Below are 22,075 nucleotides of genomic sequence, written 5' to 3' on the forward strand. Positions count from 1 at the left end.
AAAATCACTCCAATCATCCATTAGCATTTTCGCTTCTAATAGAGTCACTGATGGCATCTTTTCTGGAATGAAAAGGGACACAGCCATGATAATGAGGCTTCATGTGTCTGTATTTGAGCAAAAGCAGCACCATCCATCAACCCTTTTATCAGCTCTGCCTTCAGGATGCATTGATTCAAATTTTGCACCTGATTTACTGTTACATTGATCCCTTCGGCATTTAAATGGCATACTTGTGCAGTAGATGCAGCTTTTTTGTGCATGACAAAAAATATGTTCCTAATTGATTTCAAGCTATTTTCGAACCCAAGTTGCTGCGTTATAATTTGACACACGGCTCGAACATTTTCATATCATCAAAACATCAAGTCATTGATGTTAATATGTTAATAGTCAAAGGTTTGGATACCACTTCTGTGTTCAATAAAATGAGCATGGGTGTCCAAATATATACTTGGTTTTTCTACTATATGTCCTCTTGAGGAAACAAATGTAGTGTAGCAAAGGTAATAGTAAGTATAATGCCACACATTCTGTTTTCCTACAAAACTAAGGAATATTACACGAATGAGCTGTTTGATTTTTTTTTGGGGGGGGGGGATTACAACAATGGGGTTTACATTTGCGATTGAGCCCAGTAGATATGCAACTGTAAAACAAGTTGGAATAGGCTGAAGACTATGTACATAGATACTGTATTTTAGTTGTATTTTTGTCACTTCATTCTTGCTAATATATCATCGAGTAGAGCTGTGCAATACAACAACAATTTACATTGTACCGAAATGTTATTACAATGGAAACTAACAAAATAACCAAAACTAAAATTGAAAAAACTTTTTGGATATTGGAATAAAATAAAAACGAAATTGCTTTAAAAAAAAAAAGAAAACTAACTGGAAAGTATTTAAAACCCCTGTTTTGGTCCCACTTTTATGAGGTTTGTGTTATTTGGATTTTTTTTTTTTTTACAAAGTCAATTTTTGGAACAGCAATAACTGAAGATTTTTTTCACATGCAACCTGTCAAAATGTTCAGTGGCACCAGAGCTATGCATAAAATAAATATATACATGTATATTTCAAACATTTCATATGAGATAAATAGAGCCTTGAATATGTAATTGAGCTATATCAAAATATTTTATTTAATTCACGATTTTTTGAAAATATGAGACTTGGGTTATTTGAGTTATTGGAAAATGCTACCCATCCATCCATTTTCTAATCTGTTTATCCCACGCGGGCTGCGGGTGTGCTGGAGCCCATCCCAGCTGTCTTCGGGCATTAGGCGGGGGACACCTTGAGCTGGTTGCCATCCACTCGCAGGGTACACATAGACGAACAACCATCCGGGCTCACACTCATTGGAAGCCGCAGGACTCGTGAAAAACCTACACAGGCGCGGGAAGAACATTCAAACTCCACACATTTTCCCACCGGGCCACCCTCAGTCACTTCTAACTTTAAAATGTTTAGTGTATCCCTTCCACATTATTTTTCCAAAATGTCAAAATAAAAGCCAGAATTAACTTTGAAAATGCTGCTGTCGTGTTAACTAATATCCATCCATCCATCTTCCGAACCGCTTTATCCTCACTAGGGTCGCGGGGGGTGCTGGAGCCTATCCCAGCCGTCTTCGGGCAGTAGGCGGGGGACACCCTGAATCAGTTGCCAGCCAATCGCAGGGCACACAGAGACGAACAACCATCCACGCCCACACTCACACCTAGGGACAATTTAGAGCGTCCAATCAACCTGCCATGCATGTTTTTGGAATGTGGGAGGAAACCGGAGCACCCGGAGAAAACCCACACAGGCCCGGGGAGAACATGCAAACTCCGTTAACTAATAGCTTTTTTAATTTAATTGAAACCGCCCCTTCATTTCCCAGAAAATAAACAGCTACATTTTCTGTCAGCTATTTCAACCCGACAACTGTGTCTCATAAGAGTAAGCTAATATGGACAGTGCATTTTCAGCAAGTAACAGAATCTACCAACTGCTGCCAAATGAGCCTGCTGCAGACGGGCATTGGGTCACCAGCCTGAGCCAAACAGGCTGCCAACTGACTGCAAACAGGAGGGAGAAAGATGGAGAAAGGAGGAGTTGAATTTTGAAAGCGGACAGACAGAAGAAAGTTGGGAAGCATCGTCGCAAGCAGCTGGCATTATTACATTCATCACGCAACTTGTAAAGAATCGCATGACTACACACGTGAACTTCCAGTTGACCGAAAGCAGGCAGCGTAAATGTGTGACCTGTTGAGCTTGTGGCAGTGACACCAGTGGTGGCAGATGTTGGTGCCTCCAGCTAGTCAGTGCCTTCTTTGCAAATGCCAGATGTGCAAGTGAAAACACTGGCTGAGAAAATATGAACATTGGTGAACATGCAGTATTCAGACGGAGCAAATCGGCCTCGTTGCGATACCTCACAAATACGCCAGTTCTGAGGGTGGCAGTTGGATTGTTTGCATTTTATGAAGTAGCCAGTATTGAATTCTCCTTTCTCAGATACGATGAAATGTATGATAATGGTTCAATACCTCATATCATTTGACAAAAATGTAGGCATTCTTTCTCAGAGATGAATCCTGTGCGTTTGTTTACACTTTACATTAATGTACGTCAGTGTCAGGTAGTGAGTTCTGCACCTGTGCTTCAGTGGGGATTTAAGGGACCTAGGCCACCTTTTAATAACACCGCATCACAAAATTCTGGACAAAAAAGCGACATAAAGTCACGTACCCTTAAAGCAGAGACCGAGGCATTTTGCATTAATAAAGAAACACAGTTAACTTTACTTTCCAATACATTTTACCTTCTGATACAACATAAAATGTAAAACTTTCAATGAAATAACATCATAATTCCAAGAGATGCTCATGGTGGGAAAGTGCTATCCAGGTGAAAGCTCAGCCCATTTAATGCAAACGCAGAAGAACTCCTTTCTCTGCTCTTGTGTGTTTGTGTTGGCTGTTGACGACATTGCTCAGCCATACTGCACTGAAATGTATGTGTGTGTGTGTGTGTTTATTCATGAAGTCTCTGCTTACAAAGAACTCTGCTAACTGTCCTTGTTCTGGTGACATCAAACCAGAATACACTGGATCTTATGTCATGTCCAAGGAAATTAGCCACCATCAATGTTGTGACAATCATTTTTTTCTGAAAGTCTTTCTAAAATGTAAATAATCACCTCTTCTTTTTAAAGGACAACCCTTTGGCCACATCTTAATCACCGTTTCCATCAAGTAGTATGGTTTTGTTTGGTTGTCTAGAATTTAAAGGATATGAATATGTTTTTATCCATACCATTTTATTTCTTTTATTGTATTTCTTGTGATCACAGTAATACTTCAGGTATGTTTTGCTTCTGTTTATTGGACACATCTGTCCAAACAGCTAAAATTTTCACATAGTTGATGCGGCAATATTACTCCTGCCCACATGATCCGCAACAGAAGCGCAAGCTTGATCGGTGTTTTCCAAACTGCGCTTATGGAGTGTGTCGAAATGTGGCTTTAGTTTCTTTACAGAAGTTATGGTGCAGATTCCAATTGAATGCAGCCTACCACTCAAGTCAGTGTTTTTGTTTTTTGTTTTTATCTCGAGCATATTTATATTTTCAAGAATTCAAATGCAATACGACAAAGTGTGAAGCATAACTTTCCATCTTTGCTGTCCTTTTTTTTTTTCTATGAGCCATAATGAACAATGGAATGAACAGGCTGCTGAAAGGTGACGATTGAAACAACACATCTGATTCCTGCACTACCACAAGCCACACTGTCACGACATTGTTTCCATCACTTATGCTGACCAATCGTTTTGCAGGCTCTCTGCGTTATACGGCCAATGAGAAGGCAAGAGTAAGATTGAGGCTAGCAACAAGGAGCAGAGCAAAAAAGAGAAATAGGACAGTAGCAGGCTGCTGGCACAGTACCAATGTCCCTATGGGTACTCAGTGAATCAACCGCTGGAGGCTGTGTGTAATTGTGCAGCTGACTCTGACAGGGTGTTTGTTGCCAACATGAGTACATAGAGAGCACCTTTTCCAGTTTTTATCCTGTCCCCCCCACCCCCCTTTTTGTGCACGTCTATATTTCGTAACTCCAGTGATACACAATCACCTAGAAAGTGAGAGAGGAAGAAACGTGCCCTGGAGTCACAGCCAGACACATAATGAGGTTCGCCCACTATCTCTACCCCCGCCCCTCCATCCCTTTTGTCACTGAAGATTATTCCTCTGTGCGTCATGTGAAAAGCTCTGGCCAATGGGAATTTTAAATGTTGCATTGATACATTTTTGTAAATGGATAGCAACCTTTTCCCTTGGTGCCCTGGTTGATTTACAGGCCTATTTTTAACAGAGCGGTTTGGCACTGTTGTTGGCAGATGCCGCTCAGTAATGGAAAAATAATAAGACCTTATTCGTCTCAAGTACTGCGTTGAATTAAGGCATGATTTATCAGTACCGACTCCTACTATTTTGTTTCCGCAAAACCGTTATGTATTGTAATATGTTTCATCCAGGATAAAAGCATCAGTGCAGGGGAGCTAAAATATTTAATTAATAATTTTACATCACATTACGTGCAAATAACTAAGAAACTAAGATTAGAAATCAAAAGTCAAAATGAACTTGATGACAACAGAAGCACAACAAAAGAAATTGAGGAGGATCATAATTTGCTCCTAATTTCCTGAGGTGAGCACTGACACCTGTCCGTCAGTACGGACAGAAGGTCTATCAGTCCGTCACTGTTGGACTCCCATTTTCACTGGCAGACTGATGACGTAACTTTGAATCACTAGCGATATAAGCATTGACGGAAGCGTCCCCTGGAATGCCACTAACCCGAAAAAGAAAGTCCGGGGTCATTTTGGGGACGAGAAGCAGGAGGAGGAACAGTAATAGTATTGGAGTTTGTATTTTTGTGTCAAGTGGTCCAAACTGTTTCTAAATGTTTCAAATTGTGTGCTGTTACTCATATTGTGGCATATATCCTCTGTATATCATAGATTGGATCTTGTATGCTGTTCTTCACAAGGTATCTATCAGAAATGAGCATTCCATCCCTGGGAAGAATTGTTCAATATTTGCCAAACTGCTGTTTATTATGAAGTGAGTTGACTCACTGCCACCATTAAGTGCTTGAATCTCAAATCTTCGCTCGCTAGTCCGAGCCCAAAAAAAAACTCCTGTCTCAAGGCCCCACGTTATATAAATTATTTATTCATTCATTCATTCATTCATCTTCCGAACCGCTTTATCCTCACTAGGGTCGCGGGGGGTGCTGGAGCCTATCCCAGCTGACTTCGGGCAGTAGGCGGGGGACACCCTGAATCGGTTGCCAGCCAATCGCAGGGCACACAGAGACGAACAACCACGCACGCCCACACTCACATCTAGGGACAATTTAGAGTGTTCAATCAACCTGCCATGCATGTTTTTTGAATGTGGGAGGAAACCGGAGTACCCGGAGAAAACCCACCCAGGCCCGGGGAGAACATGCAAACTCCACACAGGGAGGCCGGAGCTGGAATTGAACCCGGTACGTCTGCACTGTGAAGTCGATGTGCTAACCACTGGACTACCGGGCCGCCCCATCAATTATTTAGTAAAAGATATCTTTGCTTGTACGTTTTCCATCGTTTTGTATTTTGTGTTGCCTTTCATTCAGCCTTATGTCAGTGTCGTCGCCAGCCATGGGCTCCTGTTACATTGACGTGAAGGTTAAAAGCCTCATTGGTCAAAACTGCCCAATCACCCCTCAACGCAGAATTGCTCCTGTGGCATTTAGCAAGGGCAGATGAGTGTAATGTGGCGTGGTGCTCTATACATCATTATGCGGAGGTGTCCAACAGCAGAGCCGAGTGTCGAGGTTCAGCCGTATTTCATTATGCTCCCGGATGCAATAGAAGGCCTCATTAACATGTATGGCCACAGGTTGTTGTTGCCCTCGTTCTCTGAGTGTCAGAAGCAGGAACAGGGCTTTCGTCTGACTGCCTCAACCATGACTTGCACATTCTCATTAAGCTCAGATAGTCACAGTTTTGTCATGATTGCCTCCATCACAAGCAACACGCATTTAAATCCATTTCAAAATAGCTGGTTTGATATATGTGGCATATAGGTGCATGATGATGAGATCATTAGCAGAGATTAATCCCACATGTACTTGTAATGAAGTACTTCATATCTACAATTATAGCTGCATTATGTGTGGGTATAGTTTAACATCCGAATGCAATATCACGGTGGCTGTTGACCTTTTGTATTGAATACCATTAAGACCCAATAACCATGTAGGGAGGTGGATATTTTTAATTCATAATTTGAAACTCTAAACTGCAAACCCAAACTACTTATTTGAAGGATACCAGAGCAAATTAACTGTTCCGAGAGATCCGTTTCATGAGGTCGCACAAAAAATACTTCAATGTTACATTCTTATAAACTGGGGTGATGCTTAAAGAGGAAGTCAACTCCAAAATGTTCTTTACAATATGTTCTATGCGGCCTTCTGATTAATATATTTGTGGAATTATTCATCTCAAGGAGCGGCCATTTTGCCTATTGCTGTTGTCTGTACATGACATCATAGTTGCTCAGGATCTGTTAACGACCAATCATGGCTCATCTTGCGAATGTCACATGACCAAACTCAGAAAACAGCCGTGATTGGTCATTTTCTGATCATTGAACCAACTGTGATGTCATTTTCAGTCAACAGCAACGGGCAAAATATCTGCCCCGTGAGATCAATAAAAAAGGGTAGATTAATTCTAGTGCTGAATTCACGTTCCACAAATTAGAATACCATGCTAAGACGAGTAGGGCCGCATAGAACATATGATTGTTTAAAAAAAAAAAAAGAAAGTGGCAATTGGCTTCCAATTTACAGCGAGTCATTGTTACTGTATGATGGTGACTGCGCTGCCAACTCTGACAATGACATCACGCTTCATATTGTGCAGTACCTTCTGGGGCTATATGAAAGACCCCTCCCCCTGTAAAATTGTGTGACTGCCACTGCAAGGTATGGGAAGCAAAGCAAAGAGAATGAAAAGACGGCATTGCAAAGACACCCTCTTTTTTTCTGAGCCTAATCCTGCTTAGTAGCAGTGTGATAAGTGTGTTTTGACTCAAAATTCATTTTGTTTATCCATCCTTTGCCAAATCACATGGCGTCTGATAATCTGAGCAATGCCAGTTTGGCAGAACTGCTCCACAGCCTCCTGGGCTCGGTCAGATCACAAACATGGAGGAGCAAACAAAATGCCTGCGCCTGTTTTCCATCATTTTCACTTTGTTTTATCTCTTGATAGCAATCAGCCAGACTTGGTGTCTTTGTTGATGTGCATCTCTCACGTGACTGTTGCAATCTTAGTTTGTGACGGGGGGGACAAACAAACCCTTGCGGAAAACCAAAAGAGCCCCAGTTTCTCACTGGTGTAACAGGGAAAAAAGCCTCTTTAATATGCACTCATTTTCTCAGTGGGCTCTTTGCAGGTTCTCATTATGAGCAATGATGAACTATGTAGAATCAAATTCATACTAATATGTGAATAACTGCTGAGTGCAAAATGAACATTTTGGTTTGAGAGCCAGAAGCTATGGCTCTCAAACCAAAGACAGTCACGCATAAAGACAGTCAGGCCTAACACCTGGGGGATTTGAGTCCGAAACAGGTAAGGGCCAACAATCTTAAATATTAAATGTTTTCAATATTTATGACCAAAAATATTTTATGTGTGTGTGGGCAAAGCTGACGACTCTCGAGTCATTTGCCTCATTGAATTGTGTGACATGAATGGAAAGTGGCAAATGAAAAAAGCACCGTAACTGATGAACAAGGAAGCGGTGGTAAATAGAATATGCCTTATCCAATGTTGTTTTTCTATATAAAAAGGGGGTTCCCCAGATGGCATGAAGTATTTTTCTTATTATGCCACCATCCCCATCTTAAAACGCTCCCACCTCTGGTCATCTTGTGGAACACTTGGGTAAAATCGGTGCATATCCGCAGATGTCTGTTTTTATTAATTTTATTTATTTTTTATGAGATCTTGTGAATCACACGATATTTGGATTTGGTTTTGAGATTGATGGAGGGACAGCATCTTTATGTATTTGGTGTTGAGTTAATCAGAGGTCATCACATACAAGATGAGCAAAACTGTTAATCTTGGACCATTACTTTCTAGCCTATAGATAAACGATCTTCCAGAGTCGTGAAATTGTGTTGGGTTCCAAATGTATGCCGATGATGTATGCATATATGGCCATCGTGAAACGGCCACGGTAGTCAAGAGGGGAGTTATCAGTACATTTGGAGGCTATAGCTCGATGTCTGGAAAACACAATTTTGATTCTGAAGTTGACATGGGGGGGCTTGCGTTTGTGTCGCTGTGTTTGAAAAATGTGAGTTGTGGCATGTTGTGGCATTTACCCCTAGTCAAAAAAACATGAAAGTTTGATTCCGGCTCCAGCCTTCCTGTGTGGAGTTTGCATATTCACCCCATGCTGGCATGGGTTTTATTGGGGTACTGCGGTTTCCTAGCCACAGTCCAAAAACATACATGGCAGGTTAATGGAACGCTCTAGATTGTTCCTAGGTGTGATTCTGAGCACCAATGTTTTTTATTTGTGCCGTGTGATTGGCTGGCAACCACTTCAGGGTGTACCCCGCCTACTGCTCAAAGACAGCTGGGATTCCAGCTCACCCGGATTAATAGACGATGGATGGATGAAATTAACTGAAAACATTTGTACATTTATTTTTCCTTTACTGGAATGTTCATTTTTCAGCCTACTTTTTACTTCTACTCTTTATATTTATCTGACAAGTCCCCAATGTTTATTTTGTCACTGACGCAAACACACACGCACACACACACACACACACACACACACACACTCACACTCACACACGTTTTTGGTACCAGTTGGCCTTGTAGCTCAATGAACAGAGAAGACAAGCTATAGAATAGGGCTTCCGCTCCACTTATGAGACAGTAATTAGGACCAACTCCTGAGGGAGTAGAGATAGACTTCACACAGCTTGGCACTACCCCTCTCTCTTATCCTCCACAGGCAAAATCAACAGCTGCAGGTCTCTACTTTTCACTCCTTCCCCATCCTCATTATGATCTACCTTAGCAAACATATACTGTAGCTTTGTCAAAATTGTCATTAACACAGTGCTGCTGAAGATTTGACTCATATTCTAAATTGCAATTCACTATTTGTGTTGACGTTTTCGAATGCCTTCCAATCTGACTCAAATGTGTCCTTGTACTTTTCAGAAAAAAAAAACCTAGTCCAATAAGCCCTCCTTGAGCTGACACCTTATCATGGTGAATGGGTTTGTCTGTCCCAGTATGCTTAGGAGCTACAGTGCCATGAAAAAGTATTTGCCCCCTTCCTGATTTCTGTGTTCTTTGTATATTTATCACACTGAAAGGTATCAGTTAAATAAACCAATTTTAATATCACACAAAGACAACTCAAGGAAATATAAAATCCAGTTTCTAAATGATAATTTCATTTACCAAGGGGGGGAATTCGAAACTATCTGGCTCTATGTGAAAAAGTAATTATCACCCCTGGTTAAATCGCAAAGTAACTGTGACTAAATACAGTTTTGGGAAAGCTGAGTTCAATTTCACAGGCCAAACCTGATTACCACCACATTTGTTGAATCAAGAAATCACATAAATAAAATCTGTCAGACAAAGTAAAGTGAGCGACAAGATCCCAAGAAAGAAACGCAATATGTCACGATTCAAAGAAATTAAAGATTTTTTTTTAAGATATTGAAATGTATGAGTCTGGAAAAGGTTACAAAGCCATTTCCAAGAATCTGAGGTTCCAACAAACCACTGTCAGAGCCATTATCCACAAACGGAGAAAACTGGGAAGAGTGGCAAAGGTTCCTAGGAGTGGTCGACCAGCTAAAACTCATCCAGGAGCTCACAAAGGTATTTAGAACATCAAAAGAACTCAGGCCTCACTGGCCTCAGTTCAGGTCAGTTCACTCTACCATAAGAAAGACACTGGCCAAAAATGGTATCCATGGGAGCGTTCCCAGGCGAAAACCACTGCTGTCCAAAATAATGCAAATGCTCATCTCAAAATTGCCAAAAGACATCTTCATGATGCTCAACACCTTTGGAAAAACAACACAGTTCTGTGAGGCAGACCTTATTTTCTTCTGTCTAATTTGTCTCCACTGGACCATTGAGTTTAATTTCCAAAGAACAGACATTCTGTGATGGACAGCATTTCCACAGAGATTATGCATTTTCATAATATAGTTATACACTCCGCCATATGCACTGCTTTGCTGGTCCATCAGGAGATGAGCGTTTGGGTGAAATGGCCAAAAAGAATGTGTTTGCTTCAGCGGTTTTTTCTGGAATGATCGTAAGTGTGCAGTGCAAGAGTGAGTGTTGAGAATCTTATATTGCTGATTCAGGACTTTACAAGACTAAAGATAGCTTCTGTTTCATTTAATTGACTTTGTTGCGCCAATTTTTGGTTTTGCTTTGTAATTTTTAAGAGGAATCGTGTATTTTATTGTATTAGTTCCCTTAGAACAGCATGCTTGTTGATACAGATGTTACACAATATAACACATCATTTATTCACATGGTCATTACAGCAACAGGAAGGTAAAGTGGAAGAAATTATGGAGTTTGGTTTTGTAGCTGTAAAAACAGCAATTCTGTGACAAGGATGTGTGGATCTATTCATTCAGCAAGCTCACCGATGTTTCAGGAAAGGGTCTGATTTAGAACGCTTGTTCTCGTTAAGCCCAAAGGTGTTTGATTGGGTTGAGGTCGCAGCAGTCAAGTCCTTCCACTGCAGTCGTCATCGACTTCCAACCGTCTTGGTGTGATGAATAATTACAAAGAAATGCGTATAGCCAAGCCTAAACCCCAGTTGAAGCTATTAGGAGGTGCTCCGCTTATACCACTTATTCCATATGTGAAAATATCTAGCTGTAGCTTGAAATCTAAATACTGTATCTTAAAAAAGGGAAAAGTATGACCTTTTTTGCCTTGGTACTGTACCATGTTTATTTGTTTTCAACTCAGAAACTTTTTTTTTTTGGTGTCCTGCTGTGTTCCAGCTAAGCCTCTGTGTTGTACAAGCAGTGTGGCTAATAAATTCCACCTCAACAAGTGCACGATAAGCCTATTGCTTTTTGTACACAGATCTACGCGCTGCTGGTAAAAATAGCATGCATAATCTAATTTCTATGACCAACCAATCAAATCAAGATCATCAAATGCAAATATCCTTTGAGTGGTTTGCCTTCGAGCAGTGAAGGTTGCTCAAAGGTGATTTTCTCATTCACTGCATATTCGCCAAAGCCTAGAGCAGTGGTTCTTAACCTGGGTTCGATCGAGCCCCAGGGGTTCAGTGAATCGGTCTCAGGGGTTCGACGGAGCCTCTGCCATGGAGGCTCAACATGTTGATTAGTTATGACACGCCTGCTTGGCCATTGCTGGCTGCAGAAGATCACATGGCATTGCTTGTCCAATCAGTGCTGCGGGAAATTGAGTTCGCTCAGTTGCCACTGTGTGACTGTCGTGATAGTACGTCATACAATTAAAAAAAAAAAAACCCCTATACTTAGGCCATGTAATTTTATTGACTTTTTCTGTTTTTAATAAATGTGTTTTTGTAATGTTTTGAAATTGTAAAAAAAAAAAATCATATTTTTATTTTTCACTAAAGAAGGATTCGGTGAATGTGCCTAGGAACTACTTGCCCTAGAGAGATTCTAACATAATATGCATCATAATATACATTGTTCACTGTGATTTGCTTCTCACTGCAGACTGAAAAAGAAGTCTCAGTCGGTGGACATTGCCAGCCAAGGTTTCTCCCCGACTCTGGTGCCATCCTCGCCCCTCAATAAAGCTGCATCAGCGGTTGCCAAGGCGACCACAGTCCTCGCAGTGCAGGAAAACAACACCACAAACTCCCAGCGCCGCAGCCCACGGTGTGGCGAACTGAAGAGAGGCTACACCATTGGTAGGCAATTTGTTTCACCGGCTTCTGTGTTAACTGAATTACATTTCAAATTACAGTGACTGGCCACAACATTATGATGACTTGCACAATATAATATGAGCTCCAATTTAAGAGAAAAATGCACCATAAAAATTCAATCAAGCAAAATCTGCACTAACAAAATCATTTTGTAAAGGTAGATTTATTTCATACTTTTTCCTCTAAGACAGTGTGATGTAGTGCAGATCTACACTAATGCAAACTAATAATACGCATATTGTAAATCAGCGGTGCCCAACCTTTTTTGACTGAAGATCCACTTTTCAAGCAACCACCACCGTGATCGACTCGTTACCGCACGTGCACGCATACACACACGCACACCCATGCATACGCATGCACGCACATACGCAGGCCATCATGAGCAACAGCCTAAATGGCCCCTAACATGAACGAAACAAAGATATATAGTAGATACAAGACTTTGTGAGTTTGTGATAAGGAAATCACTGCCTACCTGAGTAGAGACCTGACCGGAGGCATGGCACAAACTTTGCACCGTGTTAAATGCAGAAACTATCGTTTGTACGTTTTAAAATGCTCCCTGTGGCGCTCCAAATTCCCATTCTTTGCCAGTGCCATTGCTGAATTGTACACAAATTGTACATGAAACAAACTTTGAATGAGAATAATAAGAATAACAAAAGATGTATCGCAACAGCTCTGATCACAAGCTGCAATTGCAGACTGGCGACCACGAACAACTTCAGGTGATGCAGATCATGCGCCATCATAAGTTAAAGGTGACCTGCTTTTTTATTTTATTTTATTTTTTTAGATACATTTTTTTGTGAAAGTGAAATTGATAGGATGCTTAGGGTGCAGTGTGCACTAACCCAAAAATATATAATATTAATAACACACTCACACGCACACAAATCGTTTTTTGTCCCATTTCCTCCGACACCGCTTGCTATCGACTTGGGACCAGTCTGCGTGCTACTGGTCTATCGCGATCGATGTATTGGACACCCCTGTTGTAAATTAATTCCTATTTAACAGTATCAATCAACTCTTAGCATTATTATCTTTGTATAGGCAGATTGTAGAATATTTGATTCGCCTCTTGTATACGACCCCATGTCACTATGACAGTCCTCATAATGGCCTTTCTGTGTATGCGTATCCTCCACATCATACATCATCAGGACAGAAAGGCTCCATATGGAAAATAAATTGCAGTTACCAGAAGGCTGTCGTCAGGCTCTTGTTCAATGTCACCATGTTGGCAGCCTGGTCATCCTTGGATGTTGTCTGTTGTAGAATTGAGATGCGAGGATTGTTTCTGAATCCGTCAAATTTGCTGCAGTCTTCTTCTCCTTTCGGCTTGTCCCTTTTCAGGGGTTGCCACAGCGAGTCATTAATTTCCATCTTTCCCTGTTCTCTGCATCCTCTACCTGCATGTCTTCCCTCACGGCATCCATGAATCTCCTCTTTGGCCTTCCTCTCTGTCTCCTACCTGGTAGGCCTTCCTCTCTGTCTCCCAGGTTGCCCTTTCCTAAAGCTCATTCCCGTGACAAGATCTAGAGTCATTAATTTAGATTGACTTACATGTCCTTCATCAGACAGTGAGTCATGTCGCCTCTTATAAGAGGACCGTGTGGTCATAGGTCAAGGGTTGCATCGGTGTGCAGAACGTGTGTGTGTGTGTGTGTGTGTGTGTGTGTGTGTGTGTGTGTGTTTTTGTGTGTGTGTGAGAGAGAGAAAGAGAGAGAGAGAGAGAGAGAGAGAGAGAGAGAGAGATTCTGCTGATGTCTCACTCCGATAAGGTCACTTCATACAGAGTCATCATGTATCGACTCTGCTGCCTCGGCAAGGCTCTGTTGTAAGAGTGGATCGATCGGGCTTCATACCTATCAGTCCGGCCGACAGCAATCAGTGAAAGGAAACTGCAGGTTAAAGATGAGGTAACGGGCCCCCTGTTGACATTTTTACCTTCTCTGATCATCCATTATCTGTGCAATGGCATATGCAGGCTGCTTAGAATAAAAAAAATAGACCAAGGTAGTAAGAGAACAGTAATTCAGCCATTAAAGAACAATGGCCATCCCCCCCCCCCCCCACCCCCCTCTACAGCATTTAACTGCATTGGCGCAAATTGTTCAATCTTGAGTCATAGCAGTTAATCATTTACTACGGCTAATGTTGGCCTAGATAAAACACACTAAGATCAAGGCCTGGCCTGTGTGCACAGCTGACACAAATTATAGTATCCGTAATGAATTATACTTATGTATCATATCATGAACAATGATTACTGGCTGACCCTCATCTATGTTTTAAATTGTGAGAGGGGCTCTGTGGCCTTTTCTTGCAGCCCTACCTTAGACCAGCCATGCTCTACTTTCAGGCTTATTCTGCCAAGTTATTTTTATGGTAGATTAATAATGTGTCCGGCGACTTGCAGTGCTGTGTGCTCGGTCTTCGACAGACCTGTCGTTACAGGCGCATACACCACATTTACAATGCTAATTTTCATAAATAAAGCATGCTATATCCAACTGAAAATGTAAAGAGTCATCCTCGGACATGACTTGGTGAAGAGGATTGAGACGCAGTGTTTAGTCCCCACCCCCCAGAAAAAAAGGACATACAGTACACAGGAAGTAGCTGATATTTTCCTGGAATTTATCTGACACCTGCAGTGTTGCCTCCCAAGAGGGTATGTTGCAGCATTTCCGCTGATTCCTAGCTTCTGACAGGCTTTATATTCCAGTGCCTCAGCGGACATTCGCATCATTATATACATCCTTGAACTCAATGAGCTCAGCTTTGTATCGGAACACCAAACTGTAGTTATATACGTCTACACATCACCATCTTCCCGAGTCTGATGTCTTTTGTATCTGCCTACTATCGAAACCATTTTACTGGTTGTATCCTGCTCAAATGGATGTATTCCTACACGTTGGATACAACGTCAACAGTTGTCAACACTCAAGGCCAACAATGTTAAGGAGACTCAATTCATCACATCCGAGCTGATTCGAGCTGTTTAGCGTCCTGATTTGCTGAACCTGCAACAATCTCACATGCAAAAATGATCACACAAGGACACAAACAGTAGGTTTGATCTGTCAGTGCCATGACTATAGACTCTTCTTGTCACACTAGATCTAACTGGATTTCTCCTGACTCGGTGCCCCGTGTAAGGGTTTGATGGGGGCGGTGATGAAGTCGACCCAGAAATTTGCCAGCTTTCAACATCGTATCAGAGGTTGAAAAGGCATAATGCCACGAGCTGGCATTCTGTTTTATACATGAGATTCACTGTCCGAGCTCTCTTGCGTCGAAAGCAATTGTTAACACGCTGATGTCACCATGCATTTATTTTAATGATCATGTAGGAACTCGCCTGCAGTCTATAATGCACACATTGGACATGGCAATGTCGAGCTTGAGTGAGTCCTATCGAAAAGGAACGGGAAAAATAAATCCCTGCTCTCCTTTTACGTCTGTGGCAACGTGGAATGTGTTTATGTGCCAGAAGAACCACTGCAGATGTACTACCTCAAATAATTAAGGAAAAGACGATCTGAAATGGGAAGTACTGTTTGGGTATCGCAATTGACATTAGTGTTGCAATACCATCACGACCAAATATTAACACTGGGGATGTTCGATAGCACTTTATTCAGACTAATATCAATACGAGGAGTCACTCTTGAGTACTCATCAATCCCGATGCCAACAACTCATACCACTAGTACTCAGGGGTGGGAATATTATTATACCTATATGTATGTGTGTGTGTGTGTGTGTGTGTGTGTGTGTGTGTGTGTGTGTGTGTGTGTGTGTGTGTGTGTGTGTGTGTGTGTGTGTGTGTGTGTGTGTGTGTGTGTGTGTGTGTGTGTGTGTGTGTGTGTGCATGCATGTATACATACATCGCGCCTTTGCTTCTACTTCGAAATTTAAATAATCCACATCCTCTTTTCTCTCTTTTTTGACACTTTGTAATAAAATGTATGTAAAAAAACACTACAATCAATCACAAGGTGCTTGTAACGTTGTATTTCCAAAGATCCACCACGTTCATGGGTTTCCGCATCCCATCAGCATACCATTGAGACAAGGTGATCTCATCCAAGAGGCCCAATGATGCTATCTGCTGGCCAAGTATTTTTTAGGTTTTTTTTACACTACAGCTTAGTCAGCAAACCAGAGCTAACCAAAACCTTTCTGTGCCCATTCCCCTAAAATAAAAATAAAAAAAATCAACAATTGACAGCAAATGCCTTTTCACAGCAACTGTGCTCAAAGAGTTAAGCAGTGGTGGCTGGGGGTCCAATACCGATAGCTGCTCTCAGTACTCAGCCATCCTTAATGAATACCTTTGAAGAAATCTTCATGAATAACGACCTTTTAAGAGGCCACTGTTTTTGCATGAGGCCAAACTGATTTAAGCAATGAGTGGCTGACTGTGCATACTCAGCAATGTTTGGCTACAACACTTGACAGAGCAAATGCTAATAAAAAAGACACAAGCACGGCTTGCTTGCCCTTACTCGTCAGTAGAGGAGGTGCTATGGCAGCCGTGAGACTGATTACTCCCCTGTTAGTTATTCATTGGATTTTCACTGTGGGGTCGAAGAGGAGTGGTGTCGGTGCTGGGGGAGCAATATACTAACTTGCTGAAGGCTCCCATCTGCTTGATATGCAGTTTCATGAGTAGGATTCAGAGGTCGGAATTAAATCCAGAGGTGTTCAATCCATTGATGGGGTTGTCAGGCTATTCTGTTCGCTCTTTAGTTCCACTAGTAGTTGAGCACATGGCAGGACACGTTGTTGTGATAAAAGTGTTGCCCACCATAACGTGACAAGAGAAACTAATCAGTGGGGTGTTTGATAGTTCTGGCCAACACTGCAGGCGAGACACTGTGATTTTTTTTTTTCATCTGGCATTGGTTGCTTGTGTCTCAGGTGGCTCCTTTCGTGCGTTTACACATCAGGATCGTAGCCAGGGGTGGCAATTATATGCACTGCACATTGACAACATTGTTCATAGACATCAACTGACGTATGTATTGGTACATCAAAAGTCAAATGCCTTAAGGCTCATAATATTGAGTCTGACCAAAATTTGCAGGAAAAATAGGCCTTGAATGTTGTGCACACTTTTGGCATTTAACCATGTACCGTTAATATAGCACACGAGCCATTAGCACACATCACTAGACTGCATTCCATCATTTCAACACTTCCTCATTTTCTATACTCTGCATTTATTTTTGTTTTGTCCTTTGTTTGTTTTTTGTTACATTTTCTGTTGAAAGGGTTTGACAAAGGGCGTTACACAAAGAAAATGGTTTCTGAAAGCTCGGTGGTTTGAATCCTGGCTGTGACTGTCGGCTATCCAAGTGGCTTTGGGCAAGACACTGAGCCCCATGTTGCCTTCAGGTTGGCGTTGTATGAATGAGAAACTGAGAAACAAAGAAAAAATAATTTACTGTGAAGTAAGAAGACATACTGGCGGCCCGGTAGTCCAGTGGTTAGCACGTCGGCTTCACAGTGCAGAGGTACCGGGTTCGATTCCAGCTCCGGCCTCCTTGTGTGGAGTTTGCATGTTCTCCCCGGGCCTGCGTGGGTTTTCTCCGGGTACTCCGGTTTCCTCCCACATTCCAAAAACATGTGTGGCAGGCTGATTGAACACTCTAAATTGTCCCTAGGTGTGAGTGTGAGCGTGGATGGTTGTTCGTCTCTGTGTGCCCTGTGATTGGCTGGCAACCAATTCAGGGTGTCCTCCGCCTACTGCCCGAAGACAGCTGGGATGGGCTCCAGCACCCCCCGCGACCCTAGTGAGGATCAAGCGGTTCGGAAGATGAATGAATGAATGAAAGAAGACATACTGAATTTAAAGATGACTATTTTTTGGACACTGTAATCCACCATTAGTCCAGCTTCAGTGCCAAAGTGCTGCAACTTGGGGGGGGGGGGGGGGGGTTCGACTTGCTTTTTCTTGTTCCCATGTCCATTGGCTTGATTCGACACTCATTTTCGATAAACTGGACCTTCTAGCAAAGAAAAGCATTCAGTGTTTGTCAATCTTTACTGGTTTTCTGCTGTTTAATAAGAAGAAAACTAGCTTGCCACCAACTCGGGTATTCTTACTCAATTATGATCATAGGTGGAGTATATGTGTATGTTTTGATTCATGTTTTTTGTGATATTGTTTTAAACGGAATGGTTTACTTTAAGTTGTGCATGTATTACGATCAATAATGTTTCCTAAAATATGGCCTGTACAGTTCACAGCTTTGTTTTTTAGTTTGAGGAATCACTGTATTAGAATGCATCTTCACCTAGCTACATTTACAATGATAAACTAGAAAGATTCAATGGTAAGAATTGTACAGTGATCTGTCCTTGGTACTAGGGTTTGCATTTATTTTTACCAAATAGCACAATTGTTTTATTCATGTTAACCTGATAACGTATTTACTGATGGAGCATCCTTCCTCATTCACCAACACACAATTGTTTCCATGTGTAGCCCCTCTCACGAAATAAAATGCAAATACTGTACTAACAAATATATTGAATCAGGACTTTTGTTTTCAAAACACAAACAAGGTAATAATGAAAATGTGTCTTGATACGCCATTCACATGAAATGTGCCGGAAAACTGCAATTCAATTCCGAAGTGCTTTCAGCGCCATCCCTGTTTTGGGGAGAAACGTGTCGTATCCGTTTTTACCGAGCAGCGTTTGAGCAGCATTATAATATGGCCATATTCCGTTTTGCTTTTCAAAGACAAATACTTTTGAACAATTATTTTCAACAGGAGGACAGTTAAATGTGAAAATTTAAAATAAAACGTATTTATTAATGAATGGATTCATGTGTTGAGGTATGTATTGTCATTCAAAATCTGACACTAATCCTGCATCATAAAATACATGATTTTTATACTATTTTCTCATTAAAGAAATAATCACTGTCTCCGACAAACGTTTAGGTACTCTACCAAATAAAATAACCAGTTGACACACACAATCCAATTCGATAATTAAACTGAAGTTGTCATAAATTGGAATTGAAAGCAATCAAATGATGCTTTTTGGGGCTAATTGAGTTTAACATTGCGCCCAGGCAAATGGAAATACTCAATTTAACACGCCTATGCTCTTATTAATCACCATATGGAATATAGACGTTGATGGCATCGTGGCCAGCCGCTCTGGAAATCCTGCTTATGTTTGAATTGTCCCGACAGTATGTGGTGGATGGGCATCATCCCGTAGCGTGCTTCTCCTCATTGACTGAATGAGCACAAGGGGAGAGTGGAGTGAGAGCTATCTGTGCTTCTCCGTTAGCAGCAGCCTCAGCCATGCCACAGTGCGTTTTGCCAGCAGAACTGCTTGTGTGCACAGAGATAAGCCTGAGCTCTCTTGCCTTGGTGCTACAGGCTGGTCACGTAGCCCCACAAGACGGCTTAGCTTCTCAATGTGATCCAATGAAAGCCCTTTTCTCTTATCCTCTCACACTTAGGCTTCTTCCAACCCTGCAACATTCTCTTTTAGGTCTACACTCACACTCCTGTATTTCTCCCTGCTTCACATTTTGCCACTCCCATTTTGATGTTTGTAAAAGATGTTCCGTGTTCACTGCACTTAACTCTTCCAAGCAGCTAGTGAAGGAGTAAGAAGTGAAACCTTGTCTGTAATCCAGCCACAAGCTAATTTTAATATTTCATGACAGGTTATCCTCGATTCATGAGAGCAATCCATTTCGATAGCGGCAACATAACCTGAATTTGAATCCTAACACACCGTAATCTTTCGCAATCCTACGCTAATGCAGGCGCAAAGTCATACTGACTGTAACTATTTGGAAGGACCAACACTTCTAGGCCATAAATATCAAACAATTAGATGAAAAACATTAAGTAAAGTTTAAGCTGAGAATGCAAACTTGTGACTTGTTTTTAACTGTGAAATGTTATCATTAAGCTAAGAAAACCTTTATTAGTCTCGCAATGGAGAAATTCCCGATTCACAGGAGCAAAGTTATGAAAGGAAGAAGTAGAACAACAAAATATAGGAGCTGCTGGAAAGGCAGCCACTCACGCGGCGCCATTTTGAAGTCAAAATAACAAAAATAACACAACACAACACATAGGACACAGACAGTCGTGCAATCTTCACCACTTTTCTGCATACACTTTGTTGTCTGAAGCAGTTCTAGATGAAAGAGGAGAGGATCAAAGTGTCCTTTCACCAGTGGATCAGAGACGTCATGCTGAAAATGTGCACACGTCTGCTACAAGCTACCGTATTTTCACGACCATTCGACGCACCGTATGGTTGGGCGCAGTCTCATTAATGGGTGCTATTTCTGTATTTTACACATAGACAAAACGCACTGTATTATTGGGCGCGATTTTAAAGTGGTAAAACATACGCCAGTTTAAACATACGGCATGCATGCGCGCACGCTAAAAACACGTTAGCTTGTAGCATACGGTAGCATGCCAAGACATACAGATACAAGCTAGAAACACGTTTTTAAAAAGGCAACGAAGCAAAACGGAGTTCCGTTGTATTTTATTTAGCCATCGTACAATGTACTCACGTTTTTCGATCAATCATCACCCAGAAATCCATCAAACTCCTCATCCTCTGCATCAGAATTGAACAATTGTGCAAGTACCGGTAATCCATCAAAAACGCCGTGTTCCCTTTCGTTGTCAGTCACTCTCATTGCCATGTGGCTCCACAGAAATGATGCCGGCTTTGCCAAAAACTCGAACAACAGTGCAAGCAGACACGTTCGTCCAAGCAGCCACAATCCATTCGCAAATTGTGGCGTAACTCGCCCGGCGCTGCCTCTCACTCTTTGTAAAGTTGTGTTTGCCATCGATCATTCATTGTTCCCATGCCGCTCGCAACTTTACTTTGAACGCCCGGTTGATGCCGATGTCCAGCGGTTGGAGTTCTTTAGTCAAGCCTCCGGTAATAACGGCAAGCTCAGAGTTCATTTGCTTGACTTGGTTTTTCACCGCTGCTGTGAGATGGGCACGCATGCCAAAAGCATAACCGATGGCTTGAAGTTTGAACTGAGCTTCGTAGGCGTGTCTCTTTGTAGAATTTATTTTCGGGGGTTCTTAGAAACCAAAACCGAAGTTGTTTTGCAACAATGCACATAGCCACACTCTATACAGGTGTTGGTACCTGCTTGTAGCGTCGCTTTAGCGTCCACTTACACGCCCACCCTTCACTCATTGGCGGCCTGCTTCCCCGCATGCCTGTCACTCACGTCTGCCTTTTCTCTCTCTTTCTCTCCATATATGTATATATACACGCCCACCCTTTACTGATTGGCCGACTTCTTTGCCGCATGCCTGTCCACAGTCACTTCCGCCTTTTCTCTATATAAACAGCGTGTCGGCTTTCAGTCAGGTTTTGGAACTCAGCGCATAGACAAGACGCTCCGCCTCATAAGGCGTCCTGTCCATTTTGGAGAAAATTTTAGACTTTTAATGGCGCCTTATAGTCGTGAAAATACGGTAAGTTTTGAAAGCAAACACGAAGCTGTAGCGTCCATTGACGAAAAAGAAATTGGCTCACATCTCGTGTCCCAGGTAAATCCACTTGAATTCCAAGCCGCGACTCCCAGTTCCACATCTGCATCGGCGCTCCGCAGACCGTTCAACAGCACCGATCTCTTCGCTGAACAAAGCGGGGCTGTGAAAAATGCTGCCCATAACAGGCGCGAGACACAAGCGCCCCGGGACTGTCCAGCAACGACAGTCAAATGGCGCCGACATTCCTCCCAGTCAAAAACAGTGCTGGTATACCCATGCTGCCGAGAAGGCGCAACCACCAAGCACAGAGTTTCCTCCTTGATGAATGTCGTGGCCAAAAAATGCTGAAAAAAGTCCACATCAGGTCCACACGACGTAACAACAAACACAAGGTGACAAAACAAACCAAAAAACAACAAAAAAAGCAAGGCTCATGAGAGCACTTGCCGACGGCTGCCT

General features: G+C 42.0%; 1 protein-coding gene across 7 annotated transcripts in view; it reads left to right on the forward strand.

Moving 5' to 3' along the window:
* oxr1a (oxidation resistance 1a) overlaps positions 1–22,075 on the forward strand; it is a 154,266-nt gene that overhangs the window by 54,675 nt on the left and 77,516 nt on the right. For all 7 annotated transcript variants that reach the window (XM_086114347.1, XM_086114345.1, XM_086114349.1 and 4 more), the window contains one exon: positions 11,857–12,053. In XM_086114347.1, the coding sequence (XP_085970473.1) occupies positions 11,857–12,053 (197 nt within the window). The remainder of the gene's footprint in view (positions 1–11,856; positions 12,054–22,075) is intronic.

This window comes from Hippocampus guttulatus, chromosome 6 (assembly GCF_054856545.1).
Source record: "Hippocampus guttulatus isolate MCC_2025c chromosome 6, RoL_Hgut_1.0, whole genome shotgun sequence".
NCBI classification, from domain to species: Eukaryota; Metazoa; Chordata; class Actinopteri; order Syngnathiformes; family Syngnathidae; genus Hippocampus; species Hippocampus guttulatus.